The 19,245-nt window shown below is 45.3% G+C and overlaps 1 protein-coding gene across 1 annotated transcript; it reads right to left on the reverse strand.

Annotated features, from left to right (window-relative positions):
- Nucleotides 1-2,815: 2,815 nt before the first annotated feature.
- LOC146342559 (vomeronasal type-2 receptor 26-like) lies at nucleotides 2,816-17,976 on the reverse strand. Its single transcript, XM_084807896.1, has 4 exons — nucleotides 17,734-17,976; nucleotides 6,121-6,354; nucleotides 5,899-6,019; nucleotides 2,816-5,207 (listed from the first exon to the last, which is right to left on the reverse strand). Exons 1-4 carry the CDS (start codon nucleotides 17,974-17,976, stop codon nucleotides 4,306-4,308), a joined length of 1,500 nt encoding a protein of 499 aa, XP_084664022.1. The 3' UTR covers nucleotides 2,816-4,305.
- Between the last annotated feature and the right edge of the window lie 1,269 nt (nucleotides 17,977-19,245).

The raw sequence follows: 19,245 nt of genomic DNA on the forward strand, positions 1-19,245 counted from the left end.
TCTGAAATCTGGAGGAGAAGATGAAAGAAAAAGACAAGGCTGACTACTAAGCTAGGGTCAAGAAAAAGGAAGTGGAAAGCAACTGGTCCAGTTGGGTAGAAAGTTATTTAACTAACATGGGTGTATTCTTTCAGGCTCATCCCATGATGGGACAGTCTTCACTAAATATTTAGACACCATGTATAAGGGATACATTGAGAAGATGCCTGGGAATTTCAGCTTATTTGCTATGTATGCTATCCCAAATGAAACTCCAACGATTACAGGATTCTGAATCTCTTGATGACAGTGCACTTTTCGGCGGGGAGGTATGGGGTGCCTCCCCCCCAGCCTCTTTTGATGCCACCATGGATATGGTGTGACAGTATGCAAGGGCAAATGTGACATTAAGCTATGTATACCAGTTGCTGGGGAACATGAACATAGGGATGGCAGAGAATTCCGCCACGGATCTCGGTGAGGCCGAATGCCAGTGCATTCGGCCCCCTGAAATCTGGCGGAATGGCCTGCCACCCCCCCGCCACCCCGCGGGTCCCCCCCGGGATGAGACTTACATGGGGCAGATCTTCCAGGTGGCGGTGGCTTCAGCGGTGGCAGCGGAGGCTGGTCTTCTGACCATCTGCCGCCGCCGCCATTTGCAGTCTTGTCGGGGGTTTTTTTTTTAACAAGACGTGATAGGCTATGTAAAGACTTACGTAGCCTATCACGTCTGGAATCCCCGTGGAGCGGAGCCAGCTGGCAAGGATTCCGAGGGGAGGGATGGAGCACCTCTCCCCGCCAGTGGAACCTGGCAGAGCCAGGTAAGGGGAGTTTCGTACATCCCTAGATGAACAGGAGGGTGCTGTTGCACTTAGGGATGTTGGAGAAAATCTGCAATGGAACCAAATGAGTTCAGATTTCAATGAATCCGACCAGCAGATTCTGTAGTGGATTAGCTTTTCCCCTGTCAGGTGGATTCCCCTGGCTTGTGGACCATTTTTCTAACCTTCCCTATTTTGCTCAAATTTCATTGTCTAAAAATGCACCACCCAAAATGGCAAAAAATGTGCATTTCCCCATAGGTTAAGCCTAAAAGTTTACATTTGTGGGGGGTTGCACATTTTGGGGAAATTTGTTCATTTTTATACATGTGCAAATGCACATTTGCACCATCTGGAAAGTGAAAAGAAAGAAAGAAAGAAAGCTGATTCCATCTAGGGGTAGGGATGTATGAAAGTCACTTACCTTTTCGAAGGGTGACATTCATGGTAGGGGGGAGGCGCTCTGTCCCTCCCCCCAAATCCTGGCCGGCCGGATCCGCAAATGGCGGCGGCCATAGCCGCTGCAGTTTGCGTCCCTGCAGTCAGCCATGATAGGCTACGTAAATGTTTACGTAGCCTATCACAGCTGATGTAAAAGAAAAAAAAACCACACGTATGCAAATGGCGGCGCCCATGGGCGCCGCCATTTGCGTTCCTTATTTTGGCATGTCTTAGTCTACGTAAACATTTACGTAGACTAAAACGGCAAAAATAAGGGGAACGGAAATAGCATAGACACTATGCTATTTGTGTTCCCCTTATTTTCGCCGTCTTAGTCTATGTAAATGTTTACGTAGACTACGACGGCAAAAATAAGGGGAGCGCAAATAGCGTAGTGTCTATGCTATTTGCGTTCCCCTTATTTTTGCCGTTTTAGTCTACGTAAATGTTTACGTAGACTAAGACATGCCAAAATAAGGAACACAAATGGCGGCGCGCATGGGAATTCCCATCTCTGTCTTCGATTTTAGGGATGTCGTTAGTGTCCGTTTGAGGACTCGAGCTCGGCGGTTTCCTGCCAGTTTACGTAGTTTCCTGCCAGTTTACCCCCTCCCCGGATGCCAGTCTGCGACTTCCGGCTCTTGCCTGACTGAGCACATGCTGAGTTGGGTAAGTGAGGCAGCCCCCGCTCCTTGCCTGAGTGGAGACGGCAGAATGGGAAGCCTTCCCATCCTGCCACTGAGAGCAACTGCTGGGGCTCAGCAGAGAGAGCCACAGCTGCTCTGGGCGGTGGCGGAGATGGCAGGATGGGTTAGACTGAAGCTTCCCTCTTGCTTCCCATCCTGCCACTGAGAGCAACTGCACCCCTCTCTTCTGGTACTCAGCAGAGAGGAACAAAGTTGCTCATGGCGTTGGCAGCAACAGTGCTCACTGGGCCCCTGCAAACCACCAGCTGGCTCATGTTCCAGCGCAAGCCAGGTCCGGCAGTGGGCAGGGATCTGGTGAGAGGGTTGTGGGGCAGACTCAGGTGACTCCCGCAACTCTAGGTTGTGCTAGTCGAACCTTTATCTGTCTTCATAAGTTCCTTGAGGACTCCTTGACTGTGAGTGAAGGGAATAATATCCAGTGGTTATCCAGTTGAGGACTCCTTGAGTGTGAGTGAAGGGAATAATATCCAGTCCTGGGAAGGGACACAAAGGGGAAAAGAATGGGACCACTTCATTTGCCTCCAGGAAAGGGAGGCAGAGGTTCAACTGGCAAAGATGACATTCCCATCTCTGTTTGAGATGTTTGGGCTGTGGAAGTTGAACCTCGGTCTGTCTTGATAGAAGCCTGGAGGGCTCTTTGAGTTCTACTTAAGGGAATAGAACTACAGAAACTCCTTCAAAGGATATTTGGATGAGCCCTACTTATAATATGTATAAATAGGCTTGCTTCTTTGTAGTTGGAAAAGTTGAAACAATGTAGGAGTATGAAGATGATCAGGAAGCTTTGAAATGGAGAGAAAAGTTCTCCAATGATGGTTAGGAACTCATTAGTCTTTTTTCCCCCCCTCATGAAATTGTATTTTATTTCAAAATCAGCTCAACAAATTAAGGCAACAACAATCAGAAGAAAATGTACATAATAATACATCAAAATCACTAAAGAAACAAAGGAATTCACTAATTATAAATCTTAGTCTATAACTGATATGGTTATGGAACATTTACAGTACAATGACTGAAGTAAGAGCACAATATCTAATGGAAGTCTTATTTTTATGGTCTAATTTTCTCTCATCATTTGATTGATGCTCATTGACATCACCACACTGCACCATTTCCAAAATCCCTCCAGTCACTGTGGGGTAGAGGTGGGATGAAAAATAAAAACTTTCTATCCCTTCTGTGTGCAGAACAGTTTATAGAGTAGCTTTACACAGAGTGTATGTTCCTTGTTAGGTATTGAGGCCCAAAACACAATTGTTGTTGTTTGTAGATCCCCACATCACAGGAATGTAAGTTAAAAGCACATGAACAACCACTACAATCACAGAGTTTGGCTGTCAGTGGCAGAGTGATAGACCTAAGTCCCAGATTTCTCTGCTGGTTGGAACAGGCACACAAAGTCTATACAACTGATGCTATCTTTGCACACTGTAAGTACCCACCTGACAACCAGGATACAGTGATTTTCATTAATTCCACTTTCCTGCTGGAGTTATTGGGTAGGCAGGCTGCATGGCTGAAGCCCACTTGGAAGTTGAAAGGCCCACTGTTGAACCTCAGCCTACATGTTCAGAAAGGTAGCTCTAAACCAATTGAACTATTAGATAAAACCAGGCCTGAAATACTAAACAAACAGAAGACCCCTCATTCCTGTAAACAAGAATGGTGGAGAATTCCGCCACGGACTCCAGTGAGGCCAGATTCTTAGAATTCGCCCCCCCCAGAGTCTGTGGCGGAATGGACCACCCCACCCCCCCACCCTGCGAAGTCCGACCCAGCCAGATCCTACCTGGCAGGGCCCATCTGCTGGGCCCGTCCACTGCCCCATGTGGATGCAAAATGGCACCTGGCATAGCAGATGCCACTTGCGTCCTTCCCTTTTTGCCGTGATAGGCTACGTAAATCTTTACGTAGCCTATCACGGCCAAAGGGAAGGATGCAAATGGCGTCCACTATGCCATTTGCATGCCTCCCTTTTTGCCATGATAGGCTACGTAAAGTTTTACATAGCCTATCACGGCCAAAGGGAGGCACGCAAATGGCGTCCACTATGCTGGACACCATTTGCGTCTGTAGACCAGCTGCGGCCAGAAATCCAGCAGCAGCTGGCCCCAGAGGACTCGAGGGGGGAGGACCAGATCACCTCCCCCTCCCGTGGACCCCCCAGTGGACCCAGGTTGGTGTGGTCCATACACCCCTACATATAGCTTCTGTAGTTTAGATGGGGAGGAAAAGACAGGGAAGTTCCCTTGCATCAGTCGAAGTCCTATTATGAGAGTGGACATCTACTTGCACGATGTTGTATCCAACCCAAAGAAAACCAGTGTCACTTACTACTCCTGGAAAATTAATAATTAATACTTTCTCCTTCTCAGTTCCTCTCTAATGTTCAGCTCAGGTCGCAATATAATGATATAACATTTTGGGGAAAAGATGCAACACAGTAAGCCAGCACTAGAGCCTAAAATGGAAAAGATCTCCACAGCAACCATGTATTTCCCCTTGGTGCTGAGGTAGGTTGGAACAAAGGAAAGCCACACACTGCAAAACACCAGCATGCTGAAAGTGATAAATTTGGCTTCATTAAAACTGCCAGGTAAATTCCTGGCCAGGAAAGCCACAGTGAAACTGACAAAGGCTAGGAATCCCATGAAGCCCAAGACACAGTAAAATCCAGTGGCTGACCCTTCATTACATTCCAATACAATTTCTCCATTCAGTGAATGCATGTCAAAATCTGGAACTGGAGGAGAAGTTGCCAGCCACATAGTACAGATAGTAGCTTGAATCAGGAAGCAGGAAAGAACTATGAAGCTGGCCAGTCTTTTCCCCACCCATTTCTTCATTCTGGACCCTGGCTTGGTGCCCATGAAAGCAAGAACCACTATGATGGTTTTAGCCAGTGTGCAAGAAACCGCCACAGAGAAGATGATGCCAAAAGCAGTTTGTCGAAGGAGACAGGTCACATTCTCAGGTCGGCCAATGAATAGCAAAGTACAAAGGAAGGAGAGCAGAAGGAAGATAAGTAGAGTGTAGGTGAAGTTCTGGTTGTTGGCTTTGACAATGGGAGTGTCCTGGTGCTTAATGAAGATCCAAAGTACTGATGCTGTGATGAAAGAAAAGGATAAAGCAAAGCTGGCCAAAGTGATCCCTAGAGGTTCTTCATAAGACAAGAAGTGTGTGTCTTTGGGAATGCATAAACCTTGGCCGTGGTTTGGGTATTGATGTTCTGGACACTGAAAACAATAATCAGCATCTGAAAAAGAAAAAAGAAAGAAAAAGAAAGAATAACATGGGAGCTGTATGTTTATTTGATTCCTGTGTCTAAGATGCAAAATTGTTAAGCCCTGTATTAGGGCTTTTCTATTGAAAAGGGAGATCAAGGTTGCAAGCCTTGCAAACCTCTAGGGCTGATCCAAATGTTATTTTCCTTCAAATATCTACACATCTGGGAGCTATGGGCAGGGATTTAATTATTTATTTTATTTCTTCAATCCAATTCCTTCAGAAAATCAGGAAGGATATAGATATCTGGGTAGGTGGAAACTTCGAGTTTGGAGCAGTAGTTCTTAAAACATTAATAACAATGCAGCTATCTAAAGTCAGAGGCTTCTCTTTCTTTTAACCGTATTCTTTCCCTTTCTTTAACACCTTTTGCTGCTACTTTAATGCAGCAATAGTGATCCTCTTGTGTTGCTTGAGAGAGACTATTTCACCCTGCAATGCATCTTCCTTCCTTCCTTCCTTCTTTCCCTCCTTCCCTCCTTCCCTCCTTCCTTCAATGCCATGTAGAGCAACATGCTCCTGTAGGTGTCAATTACAGGAGTTGTATTCCAACAGATAAAGAAGGAGCAAACAAAGTAGGGGGAAACCAGTTCAATGGATCTCTGCACTGTGGCTCACATCACATATATCTTAAAATAAACTCAATTGCTCGCATATCTTACCCTCCTGTGTTGAAATCTTCCCTTCTGGACATGGAATGCAATCGTAGCAGCAAAATGGTTTCCCTTCCTTCTTAGTCCTACTATAACCTGGATGGCAATTTTCATTACACAGGGAAATGGGCTGTGTCTGATCATAAATGAAGAAAGAATCTTTACGCATTTGGAAAATGTGTAAGGGTGAATATTGTAGGCTTTCTCTTCGTTGAAGAGACTCACTCAAACATCTACCTGATTAAACTTGCTGGGCCATATGATCACATCCTCCTGAATGGTAAACATGTCTTCTTCATGGATACTTGGGTCTATCCTTCCCACTTTGACTCTAAGAAAGGACTGGTTTGGGAATGTGACCCAGTTGATAACATCAAATCCAGCAAGTAAGTGCCCCTTTTTATCAAACAAATTTTTTTCCCCAGCACTATTGGTAAATGAGACCCTACTCAGAAAGTTATGGAGCTAAGTTGGAAAAAGCGAGAAGAAAACAGAAGAAAGAAAAAAAGTTATACAAACAGATGCAAATATAAAATATATTATAAGTTTATAATATTTTAGACTTGAGGTTTATGGCTTCACTCTCTCTTACATACACAGACACACACAAACAAACACACCATGATTTTAGTCTCTCAGCAATGCTGTGAGTTTACAATGAGAGTTAGTAACTGATCACCCAGTAAGTTTCATGCCCAACTAAGATTTGCCTCAGTCTTGGTTCAGTACTCTGAGGACTACAACACATTAGGTTTTGTTTGCCCTGTAACTAGTTAAGGAATGTCAAATCTATTAGTTTTGCTTTCTCCTTAATTATGAATCTTTTTTGTTTGTTTGTTTTAGGGGGGATACACATTTCCATATTGAATATGAAAAAAGTGCACGTTTTGGCAAATTCATGAAGCAAAACAGATTTCCCCCGCATCTCCACTGGCCACATTAAATAGGTACATGGAGAGAACCATATTGTACCTTCCTACCATATATAGATATATAAGATGAGAAGTCTCTCAGAAAAAAAGAGAGATACAACCAATCTGTATTTACCAAGGGATTCGATAAGATGGAATTCCAGTATTTATATTGTCTAAATAAATTTTTTGTCCTAGACCACCTGGTAACCACTAAGTACCACCCTGGATTGGTAGGTTCAATATAATCCTAATCATTGACACACAGATATTATTTTTCAGGAACAACTCTTTGAGATCAAGTATTTGTCTTTTCTGTTTTTAAACTTATTTCAAGCAGATCCCTATTACATAATAACACTGAACTCTACAAGGCTGGGACATGCATAGATCAGAACATTAAATACATTTCTAAGAACAAGACCTATGAAGATCAAAACATAATAGTTACTGAGGCATTTTACCAGTCTTCCAAAATCAAGCAAAGAGAATTAGTTATCTCTAATGAGTTATTCAGAGATAACTAAAATCTGTGGCCACTGCACTAATTTTTATACATGTTAAGCATCTTTACACATGTTCATCTGCTTATCTACATTTTATGTTTCCTTGTAATGCAATAGAAATACAAAAACAATACTTAAATCTAATCCCATATCTAGACAAATCTATGTCTCCTAGTCATAGAATCATAGAATCAAAGAATCGTAGGGTTGGAAGGGGCCTACAAGACCATTGAGTCTAACCCCTGCTCAATGCAGGAATCCAAGTCAGAGCACAGAGCATCCCCGACAGATGGCTGTCCAGCCTCATCTTCAATGCCTCCAGTGGGGGAGAGAGGCGGAGATCCCACTACCTCCCTAGGCAATGGGTTCCATTGTAGTATTGCTCTAACAGTCAGGAAGTTTTTCCTGATGTTCAGCCAGAATCTGGCTTCCTGTAACTTGAGCCCATTATTCCATGTCCTGCATTCTGGGATGATTCAGAAGAGATCCTGTCCTTCCTCTCTGACTGTGACACCCTTTCAAGTACTTGAAGTACTTGAAACTATTATCTCTCCCCTCAGTCTTCTCTTCTCAGGGCTAAACATGCACAGTTCTTTCAGTTTCTCTTTTAGGGATGGATGAAAGTCACTTACCTGATCCCGAAGCTTGCTTTGCGGTGGGGGGGAGGCGCTCCGTCCCTACCCCCGAATTTCTGGGTGGGGGGGAGGTGCCCCGTCCCTCCCCGCCGAAATTCTGGCTGGGGGGAGGTGCCCTGCCCCTCCGGCCATGAAACTTCCTGTCCTGCCGGAAGCCTGGGATGCAAATGGCGGTGGCCGTAGCCACCACCATTTGTGTCCCTGGCCTGCAGTCAGCTGTGATAGGCTATGTAAATGTTTACGTAGCCTATCACGGCTGACTTTGGGGGAAAAAAAAAAAGCGCTTACACAAATGGCAGCGCCCATGGGCGCTGCCATTTGCCTTCCTTATTTTGGCATGGGTAGTCTACGTAAATATTTACGTAGACTACGGCGAAAATAAGGGCAACACTATTTGCGTTCCTTATTTTGGCATGGGTAGTCTACGTAAATATTTACGTAGACTACGGTGAAAATAAGGGCAACGCTATTTGCATTGCCCTTATTTTCGCTGTAGTCTACGTAAATGTTTACGTAGACTACCCGTGCCAAAATAAGGAATGCAAATGGCGGCACCCATGGGCGCCGCCATTTGCGTATGCACTTTTTTTTTTTTTCAAAGTCAGCCGTGATAGGCTACGTAAACATTTACGTACCCTATCATGGTGTTTTTTGAAAATCTAGCCGTGTTAGGCTACGTAAATCTTTACGTAGCCTATCACGTTTGTTGTTTTGTTTTGTTTTTTACTTGGAAATGGCGGCGGCGGCAGCAGGTCGGAAGACCGGCCGCTGAACTGCCGCCGGGAGCCGCCGGGAGCCGCTGCCGCGAGGGACATTCGCACAAAGTAAGTCCCATCCTGGGGGGGGGTGGCGGGGGGGTGACGGATCGTTTCTCCACCAATTTCGGGGGGCCAAATGGTTTGGCATTCGGCCTCCCGGAGATTCGTGGAGAAATTCTCTGACATCCCTACTCTTCATAGGGCTTTGTTTACAGTCCCCTGATCATCTTTGTTGCCCTAGAAATCTAGTCTCCAATGTAGATTTCTAGCTCATATTTGTGTCTATGAAAAACATTCGTGAACATCATAACATGTGATAGATATGTCCATTGAATTAAACTAATTATATTTGTGTCCTAACCTGGGACACCCAATGTTCCCTGTTCCAAGCATCCCTTCATAAGGTAGTATTCACTGGGGCTTCTGTGCACCCATTGATTCTGTTGCATAAGCAGGATGCACCACTTGCTTAACAGGAATTTAATGCTTCCTACAGCAAGCCCTGAAATGAGTGGAAACACTTTTTTTCAGATCAGCCAGGACAGGTTGGTGGAGCTCTGTTCTGCAAGCTCCAGTGACCTGCCCCCTCCTGGAAACAAACGTTTTCACTCCTTTCCATTTGTTATCAAAGTGCTAAATCCCCATTGAACTAGCAGTTAAATACTGTTCCTGGTTGAGAACAACCCTAATTTATGGCTGTTACATCTCATGATTTAATCTTGTGACCCCCTTGATTTAGACTGTCCTGATCCTACTTGGACACCATGCTCAACATCAGGGGCCATCCTCTGAGTATCTCCTCTGAAGGAGGCTAGAAAGGTTGCAACGAGGTCGAGGGCCCTCTCAGTAGTGCCCCCCCATTTATGGAATGCTCCTTCCACTCAAGTCCACCTGACACCAACACTGTCATCTATCTTCCTGGTGCCATGTTAAAACTGTCCTCTACTCCCAGGCATTTCATCGCATATGGTGAGGCATTTATGTCAGTTGTTTCTAAATTGTGTATGTTTGAGATTTTATAGTATGATTTTATTTAGTGCAGGCCAACCTCAGGCCAACCAGGCTGAATCACCCCAATCCGCTTCATGATTCAGGATTCAGACTGAAGCGATGCACAGGCCTGTTTCTATTATCTTGCATCGCGCTGTGTATTTTTGTGAACTGCTCGGAGAGCTTCGGCTATTGGGCAGTATAGAAATGAATGATACAATAATGATATCCTGTTTATGACAAGAACCATGCTGGCTGGTAGCAATGGGAGTTGCAGCCCAACCCCTTGGAGAAGGAGAATTTCACTTACACTTTCTGCCTCCTTAGGAAAGATGTGGTGTTAAGTTTTCTGAACCTCAGCTCACCATTTTCCTGTTTGTTGGCACATGGTCAAAAACTATAATAGTCTGAACTTTTATTGTAAACCTTTGTGTTTTCATTTATCGAATTGCATGAGTTTCTTTAATGGAAGACATGAATTGCAGATATTATTCGTATGGCAACCAAATCACTCACAGCCTGGATTATCATGTCAACATCTAATAATCAAAAGCAAAGCCTGCCAGGGGTGTTGGTGGTGGATAGAAGGGTCAGAGGCTCATCATGGAGCAGACCTCTAATGTGAACCTCTTTTCTACCACCCTGGATGTGGCAAGCTTGCAGCCACTGGACTGCCCTGGTCTGGATGCCACATCCAAGGTTCTTTCAAGGTGCTCCCCACCAGGGGGAGAAGGGGTGGCAATGCCAAGGCCAGTCCCTGGTTTTATGGGCCTGAGGTGGACCAGAGTGAGAACTGAAGCTGGAAGTTCTCACTCAGGTCTGTCCTTTTGGGCCCACCCCATCAAGCCAGTCAGAGCCCCAGTTGGCTCAGTGGCCTCCCTGCCGTAAGGTGCAGATGCCACGCCTTTGCCTCAGCTTCTCACCAGCTTCCTCCCTTTCATCACTGCTGGACCTGCTTATGCCCACAAACTGTGGCTTCCCAGTAAGCAGGGAAACTCAGCATATAAGATGCAGAAATTAATCCCCCACTATTTCTGGTTATAATGAAGGAATGCAATTTATCGGACTCACCCTTAATATAAGGCCATAAATGTGACTGTATAACCTATCACCCACAGATATGGTGAGCTCTTATGCCCATTTGTGCTCAGGACATTACCTGCCATTGCTGTGAATTCAGATGTTTCCATCTTTCTCTATCTGCCATTGCTCTGTGTTTCCTTTGGAAGGAGTGCATGGCGTGCAAAGCTTGTGCCACAGCATAGACTGCATTGTAGATGCTGTAGCTGTGGCTAGTCATACCCATTTCAAAAACAGATCCATGAAGGCTTTCCAGCTTCTCTTCCCCACTGCATATTTGCCCAACTTCCTTGTCTACCATGGTGCTGGGAAACAAACATTCAAATGCATCTTCCCAAAAGTCCCTGATAAAGCTATCTTCTTTTTCTGAAGCAGGGTTCCTCCTCTGAACAAAGGCTCGGAATCCCGACGGCTCCTTTGAGTGAACTGCAAAGGATAGAGCACCATGGGGAAAGTCTATGGGCCATCTTCTTTGAATGGCAATTGACGTGAAATCCATCTCAGCTGTCATGATCCAGACTTTTTGTTTTGCCTTCTTTGGTATATCCTCTAGTTCTGGCAGGAAGACCAACAGCCTCAAACTCAACATATTCTCACCCTGTACAACCACTGCATTGGCAGTGCTTCCCATGACAATGGTGTATAATGCAGATACCTCTTTGGGCAAACGTCGGAACCACGTTCTGTACAAATCTATCTCCATCATCACAATATAGAGAAATCATCCCAATCCATGTCCACCTGAAGTGTAACATTAACTGGAGCATCCCCCCATACTGAAGGTCTTCATTTGGGAACACAGAGTGGGAAAAGACTCCTTGTGTTTTCTCATTCATTCCTGGAGCAGATCCATATGTAACTTTAACAAACAAAAAAAGGAGCAGAAAGGAAGAGAGATATCTGATCTTTTTTTTTTAATGTGTGTATATAAATTTAGTGATACACTTAGTAAGCTGTCATGCTTATCCCCAAACAATCCAGATGAGTTCTTCAGTGAGCATTTGCTAACCAGCACATTTCATTATTCCCCCCTCTTAATATAACTGAATGGGATAAAATTAAAATGGGGAAAGCAAGCAGGCTGTAGAGGCAGCAGAATGGGGCCATCAATTGTAGAAGAGGGAGTATGGACTGGTCCACTTGATATACTTGGGTTGTCACATTCTTCATCGCTCTCACATGCTAAAAGCTCTCTGAAAATAGAGAACAACCGCAACTTTTCCTCTGATATGCTAACTTTCTATAGCCATCTTCAGGTGTTATAGAAAGGGGTCACCATGCAAGCAGGAATGGGACTGCACTGAGTAATGCTGCCACCCAACATCACATCATGACACAGTTCCACTGAAAGGCATCCACATGTACAATACAACATGAATGCCTGAAGCAGAAAGGGGATATGGGGGATTTCCTCTCCCCAGCACTGCCATCACGTATGGGGAAACTGCTCCTTTACTGGGCAATCCCACCTATAGGGCTTCTTATTTATAGCAAATGCTTATATTTCTGGGCCTAAGGAACTCTTTGCCACTATAACTCAGAGTTCCACAAGCTGACTGTTTTCCACTGCTACCTATTATGTTGTTGTTGTTGTTTATTCAGTCAGTCGCTTCCGACTCTTCGTGACTTCATGGACCAGCCCATGCCAGAGCTTCCTGTCGGCCATTGCCACCCCCAGCTCCCACAAGGCCAAGTCTGTCAACTCCAGAATATCCTCCATCCACCTTGCCCTTGGGCGGCTCCTCTTCCTTTTGCCTTCCACTTTCCCTTGCATCAGCATCTTCTCCAGGGTATCCTGTCTTCTCATGATGTGGCCAAAGTTCTTCAGTTTTGCCTTTAATATAATTCCCTCAACTGAACAGTCGGGCTTTATTTCCTGGAGTATGGACTGGTTTGATCTTCTTGCAGTCCAAAGCACTCTCAGAATTTTCCTCCAGCACCACAGTCCAAAAGCATCTATCTTCCTTCGCCCAGCCTTCCTTATGGTCCAGCTCTCGCAGCCATAGGTTACTACAGGGAATATCCTATTATGTTAGAATGCTTAAAAAACCTCCTTGTAGCTGGCATAAGGCTCTGAGTACAGCTGTATGTGCAAAGACTTCCACAGGATTTGGAACTCTGCACAATCATGGGTCTAATCCCATGGAAGTCTACAGGTGTACACCTGGATAGACATGATGTCAGGAGCATAGCTGCTCGGAACAGCCCCCCTTCTACTTGTGTGGTGAGTTTCACCATTATCCATTAACAGCTGAATAGGGGTTATATCTAACTGTATTTCTATTCACACTATGTTGTTTTTGCTTTTGTTTTTCCTGCAGTTTTTTACCATTCTCATTCAAAGGAGAAAATTGCAGAAAAATTTCTCATGGGTTGTGTTTGGGTTTCTTGTGGGTACCACACTGATGAGGTGGCTGGGGATTGCACATGGGTGTACTGTCTTTCATTGCACAATCATCTATCCAGCAGCCTGAAGCCTCCTCAGCTTTCTGCACAGCAATTAAAGCCCAGGGAAAGACATCATCAGGCAATGCTCATGGGCCTTTTCAGATCAGGAAGCACAGGCAGACTGGGAGGCTGAAGAGCAATGCGTAACAGGAGAATAGAAAAGAAAAGAATGAAACCATCACGTGCACAGTTTATTTTATTTATTATTTATTTATTAAATTTCTTAATCACCCATCTGGCCAGTCACCTGGCCACTCTGGGTGATGTACAACAGTACAATTTAAAACAGTAAAATTACACATTAAACATTATTTAAAAATACCCTAACCCACCCTAAATGCCTGCCTGAATAACCAAGTTTTCAGTGTGTGGCGGAAGCTCATTAAAGAGGGGGCATGGTGGAGTTCCCTAGGGAGAAAGTTCCACAGATTGGGGGCCACCACAGAGAAGGCTCTCTGCCTTATCCTCACCAGCCTAGCTGTCCTGGCTGATGGGACGGAGAGAAGGCCATATGAGGCTGATCTTGTTGAGCGGCCTGTCTGGTGCTGCGGAGGTGCTCCTTGAGATAGGCTGGGCCGGAACCATATAGGGTTTTAAAGGTCAAAACCAGCACCTTGAATTTGGCCTGGAAAACAACTGGTGGCCAGTGCAACTCCTTCAGCACCAGAGTGATGTGATCAAGCTGGCTGCTGCCTTTAGCGCCCTCAGCCACCTCACAGTGATGATGTAAGCTCAAAAAACTAGGGATGTCAGAGAATTCCACCACGGTTCTCGGTGAGGCTGAATGCCAGTGCATTCTGCCCCCCAAAATCCATGGCGGAATGGCCTGCCATCCCCCTGCCTCCCACGGATCCCCCCCGGGATGAGACTTACCTGGGGCGGATGTTCCGGATGGCGGTGGCTCCAGCGGCGGCCGCAGTGGCGGTGGCGGCTGGTCTTCCGACCGGCTGCCACCACCGCCATTTGCAGTCTCATCTTTTTTTCTTTTTACAGAGATGTGATAGGCTATGTAAAGACTTACATATAGGGATGTACGAAAATCACTTACCTGTTCCCGGATTATGCTGATGGTGGGAGGGAGGCGTTCCGTCCCTCCCCCCGGAATCCTGGACGGGGGGAGGCACTCTGTCCCTCCCCTCCAGAATCCTCCTTGGCCGGCTGTGCTCTGCGGTGGCTCCACGGAGCAGCCGGCCAGGCCCAGCCAGGCCAGAGCCACCCGCAGCCGGATTTCTGGCCACAGAGGGCTCTGGGGGGGGGGGGAACTGCGTATGCAAATGGCGGTGGCTATGGCCACCGCCATTTGCATTCCTTATTTTTGACGTCTTACTCTACGTAAATATTTACGTAGACTAAGACGGAACAAAATAAGAAACGCAAATGGCAGAGGCCGTAGCCGCCACCATTTGCGTACGCCTTTTTTTTTTTTACCCAGATGTTTTAGGCTATGTAAAAACTTACATAGCCTATCACATGGGGGTAAAAAAAAACCCTAAAACCTGCAAATGGTGGCAGCAGCAGCCGGTTGGAAGACCAGCTGCCGCCGCCGCTGAAGCCACTGCCGCAGCCGCTGCTGCCCAGAAGATCCGCCCCAGGTAAGTCTCGTCCCAGGGGGATCTGCGGAGGGTGGAGGGGGGGTGGCAGGCCATTGCACCACAGATTTCGGGGGGGGGCGAATGCACTGGCATTTGGCCTCCCCGAGATCAGTGGTGGAATTCTCTGCCATCCCTACTTACATAGCCTATCACAGCTGGGTTAAAAAAAAAAAAAAAAGTGTACGCAAATGGCGGCAGCTACGGCCGCTGCCATTTGCGTTCCTTATTTTTGGCTGTCTTAGTCTACGTAAATATTTACATAGACTAAGATGGCGAAAAATAAGGAATGCAAATGGTGGCGGCCATAGCCACTGCCATTTGCATACGCGTTTGTTTTTTGTTTACCCAGAGCCTTCCGCGGCCGGAAATCCAGCTACGGATGGCCCTGGCCTGGGTCTGGCTGGCTGCTCCGCGGAGCTGCTGTGGAGCACAGCCGGCCATTGAGGATTCCGGGGGGGAGGACCAGATCGCCTCCCCCCCATTGAGGATTCCGGGGGGAGGAACGGAATGCATCCCCCCCACCATGAACAGAATCCACGAAAAGGTAAGTGACTTTTGTACATCCCTACAAAAAACACCACCAACAGAAATTCAAAATAAATTTAAAATGCACTGACAATTACGGAAATGGCAGGGGGAATGTCTTCCTTGGGGGAAGAAAATTTTAAGGAATTGGAGGATAGATTTTTGCATAGCACTAGCTCCCTCTCTTCTCTGGAGCTGAGCACAATGCTCCCCTCCCCAGCTGCTATAGGGCTTTCAGGGATGTAAAGGTATTATAATCATCTCCATTAGAGACAAGATATATCCACAATCATCCCTCAGAAATTTAACTTGGGAAGTTGCTGGACCTTGAAGAATTATAAGTATTGCTGAGAGGAACTTTTTCAGAAGACTTCCCCCCCCCCTCAGGAATGTTCTGATATAGATAGATGATATCTATCATGATGGATGGATGGATGGAGATAGAGATCCCTAGAAAAAAGGCCACTCTGCAGTATTTTCTCCATTTTTTCTTCACCATTTTTTGGGTGGTGGCCACCTTCCCTATCCACCCACCCACCCACCCACCTACAATGCTTCAAAACAAGTAGAACACAGGTTATAGGGCATTATGGAGAATATAAAATGGGGATCAGGCTGCCAATGAGCTTCTTGCTGTTGTCAATTGCAGTGGCAGCACAATGAAATTAAACCCTTAAGGAAAAGAAAAGAAAGAAGCTGTGCTACAACCCCTGCCACTGTTGAGCCCTACCTCTGAGAAATTGTTTTAGGATTTCCACCCCAGGGCAAAATAACCTTCTCCCAATTTTACTTCCCACAATTAGGCTGGATAATTTTGAGAGGCAATTTGTTTACATTTCTCCTAATACATGCATTTATCTATGCATTTTTGTCTAATACAGTTTTGCAAACATTTTTTCTAATATATTGAAATGTTATTTTACCTAATAAACACATTTCCAAAGCATTTTTATTGGTAACCCCCACTGCAAAATTCAGAGGAATATGAATTTTGAAGGATAGCTTAATTTCTGTTGACATAGAGGTTTGAATGTGCAAAATTAGCTACATTCTCATTAAAATGAACACTGAACAAATTTCTCCCCCATCCCAAGTTGGGATCAAAGTCACTTAAAAGGAGGAGGAGGAGGAGGAGGAGAATTCAGTGAACAATAACATGTTTAATGCAAGAAGAGGCAAGAAAGATCAGAAAGATGAGACTGAAAATATGGGCCAGAGAGGAAAGTACAGAAGTGCCCTCACCCCGCGCCTGGCTTGCCTGGCCGCGGGGGGGGGGGGGCTGTTGCGGGGGGGGAGGATGGGACAAGGGTGAAGGCCATTGTCCTTCACCCCTGGCATCACCAAGGGATAGGTCAAGCTGGCCGCTATTTAGGCCGTGCTGCCCCGCTGCCTCCTCATTCTAGTCATTTCAGCTCCCTCCCTCCCGCCCTTACTGCAGTGCGGGTTTTACTGGTCGCCCTATTGGAGGCCGAGTAGGACTTTTGGCTCTTAGCCACATTGGTCGGACTTTGGGGGGTTTTTTGCCTACTTTGCACTGCAGTTCCGATATAGAGCTGCGTACGTCAGTTTATCACCCAACTGTACTAACTTTCGGTCACATAGCTGCATTGGTGGCTCTGGGCGGGCACTCCGCTGGGGGAGTGGACAAGTGAGTATTCGTAGGCACCGTTTCAGGTAACTGGTAAGGCCCGAGGCTTCCAGCTCTGGGTTTTGTGGCCCCAGTTGGGAGATACGGCTTACGTTGGAGGCCAACCCTCCTCACCCACTCGGGTTCTGTGGCTCTGGGGGGGGGGGGTGACAAGGGAAGGTCTCCCAGCCCAGAACTGGGCATGTCCGATTGGTGGGCGAGGGTGGACACCTCGCCACAGACAACAAATGCCTCACTCTACACCTGTCATCTTGGTCTTGTTGGTGGTGTGCCCGCTGGTGCTTTCTTCGCAGATTGTAATCTATCAATAAATGTGGCCCTGTTTATCCCAAATTGATTGGTGTCGTCTCGTCATTTCTCCCCCTGTCCACTCGCAAAGAGAAATGGTTACTACAGATAAAAGCAAACTGGATTTAGAGGACATGCTGCTTTGAACTGAAAAAAGAAAAGCTTATTAAAGGCAACAAGTAAAGAATATTAGGAAAAGATGAGTGGATATGGTCAAATGGGAGATGTAGGAAGAATATTTCAACCAGAACCAGAGGGAGTTAGTGAGAAATTAATAACAAAAAAATTATCAACAAAATCTTGGGCAAAACTATCAGCAGAAATTGATAAAGAGATGTAACAAGAAGGAGATAAAGATGCTTCTCCAGTTTTATCATGACACTTTCCATTTTCACCCACAAAACCATATCAAAAATATAAAGGTGAATGGTGTGTTAGTCCCTGCTCCATGTACATATCTTACCTGTGGAATCTTGTAGTTGCACAGGATGGTTGCCATATCAAAAGAGATTTTGGCATTGGGTCCTCCAATGACAGCCACTGCACTGTTGTGCTCATCACACTTGTAGTTAGGGATGAATCTGTCCTTCATAGAGAGAAGTTCCAATGCACCATGATACGTCCAGATTCCAATGAAATAGCTGTTATAGATGTGGAAGCCCAAGGTGTCATTGTGCAAGAGCACTGGATTTTTATTGATCTCCATTACAGCAAATGCCAAGGCCAAGATATGCTGGTAGTTATGAGTTATGAACCTTTAATTGAAGTTATAAGCTACATCACTATCCATCTGGCTCAGACCACAATATCTACTACATTCAATGACTGTTGTCCCTGAGCAGCAAATATATAAATTTGCATTACATACAGTTTCAGGTAAAAATTCTGTAAAATTATACATGGGTTGGCTTATTATACCCCCATGCAAATCTATCTATCTATCTATCTATCTATCTATCGATCGATCGATTGATCGATCTATCTATCTATGGGAATATTACATCAGGAAGATAAACAGAAATAATTTTGTTTGTTTGCTTTGCTGTATCTACTGGGAGTGCAAAATAGGTAGAAGTTGTTTGGGCAAAGATTGAAGCATGCATTTGAGATATTGTTGGATACAATAATTCCCGTTCTAAAGGAGCCTGTGTGCTTCATCCATGATGGAGACATTTCTGAGTAACTGCTACATTTTTGTATTTTCAAAAATGGGCTTAACTACCTTTCTTCCTCCCAGCAGCCACAGGGACAGCTCTAGCAGCCCCAGGTGAAACTTGAAGCCACCACATCACCTGCTACAACCTTGCATGGATGTCTGCAGCAGACCCTTCCTCCCCTGTTCCATCAAGATTTTGATCATGCAGAAAGATGGCATCTCTCTGATGCTTTATGGCATGAAGGTTTGGGGGGCTGATGGTAAGCTCGCTAAAGCTTTGAAACTTCAAAACAGGTTTATTAAGCAAATCCTAGCACTCCCTGGGAGGCCCCATGAGATCTGCTGCAGAGGGATACTGGCTATCCCTGTATTACTGTGAGAATCCATTGTTACCTGCTGAGATTTCCTTAAAAAAGAGGAGGAGGAGGGTGGCATAAAGTGAAAGGAAATGTGAGTGCAGTTGATTAACTCCCTGAGATCCCTCTGTAATCAGAGGGCAGGGGGTTAACACAACGTGATTTTATTTTTCCTATTTTTCTTCAAGTTGTCTTTCTAATGTCTCCTCATATCCACTTATATTTCCCTTAAATATTTAAGTTTATATCTTATATTATCGCTTTCATTAATTTCTCTTATTTCTTAAATCCATCTTTACTTGATTTTTGTCAATAAAGATTGCTTCTCTCTATAACTTCTCTCCCTGATCCTAGTAGATAACCTTGTAGACTTCAGGTGCCACAGTGTACTCTTATTTTCTTTGCAATCTAACAAATGTGGTGTGAAAAGAAATAGAATGCAAAGTTTGACCCTGAATATAAG

Source organism: Heloderma suspectum, chromosome 6, assembly GCF_057233095.1.
Source record: "Heloderma suspectum isolate Gila_16-S chromosome 6, 16-S_ref, whole genome shotgun sequence".
NCBI lineage: Eukaryota > Metazoa > Chordata > Lepidosauria > Squamata > Helodermatidae > Heloderma > Heloderma suspectum.

Bases quoted from the DNA above. Each gene is read 5' to 3' on its own strand.
- LOC146342559 (XM_084807896.1), bottom strand. From the start codon at position 17,976: ATGGAGATCAATAAAAATCCAGTGCTCTTGCACAATGACACCTTGGGC. The intron at 6,355-17,733 runs GTAAGATATGTA...TTTCCAACTTAG, and splicing joins GCAACTACAAGATTCCACAG to CTCCATAACTTTCTGAGTAG. The intron at 6,020-6,120 runs GTTTGAGTGAGT...GATCAGACACAG, and splicing joins GCAAGTTTAATCAGGTAGAT to CCCATTTCCCTGTGTAATGA.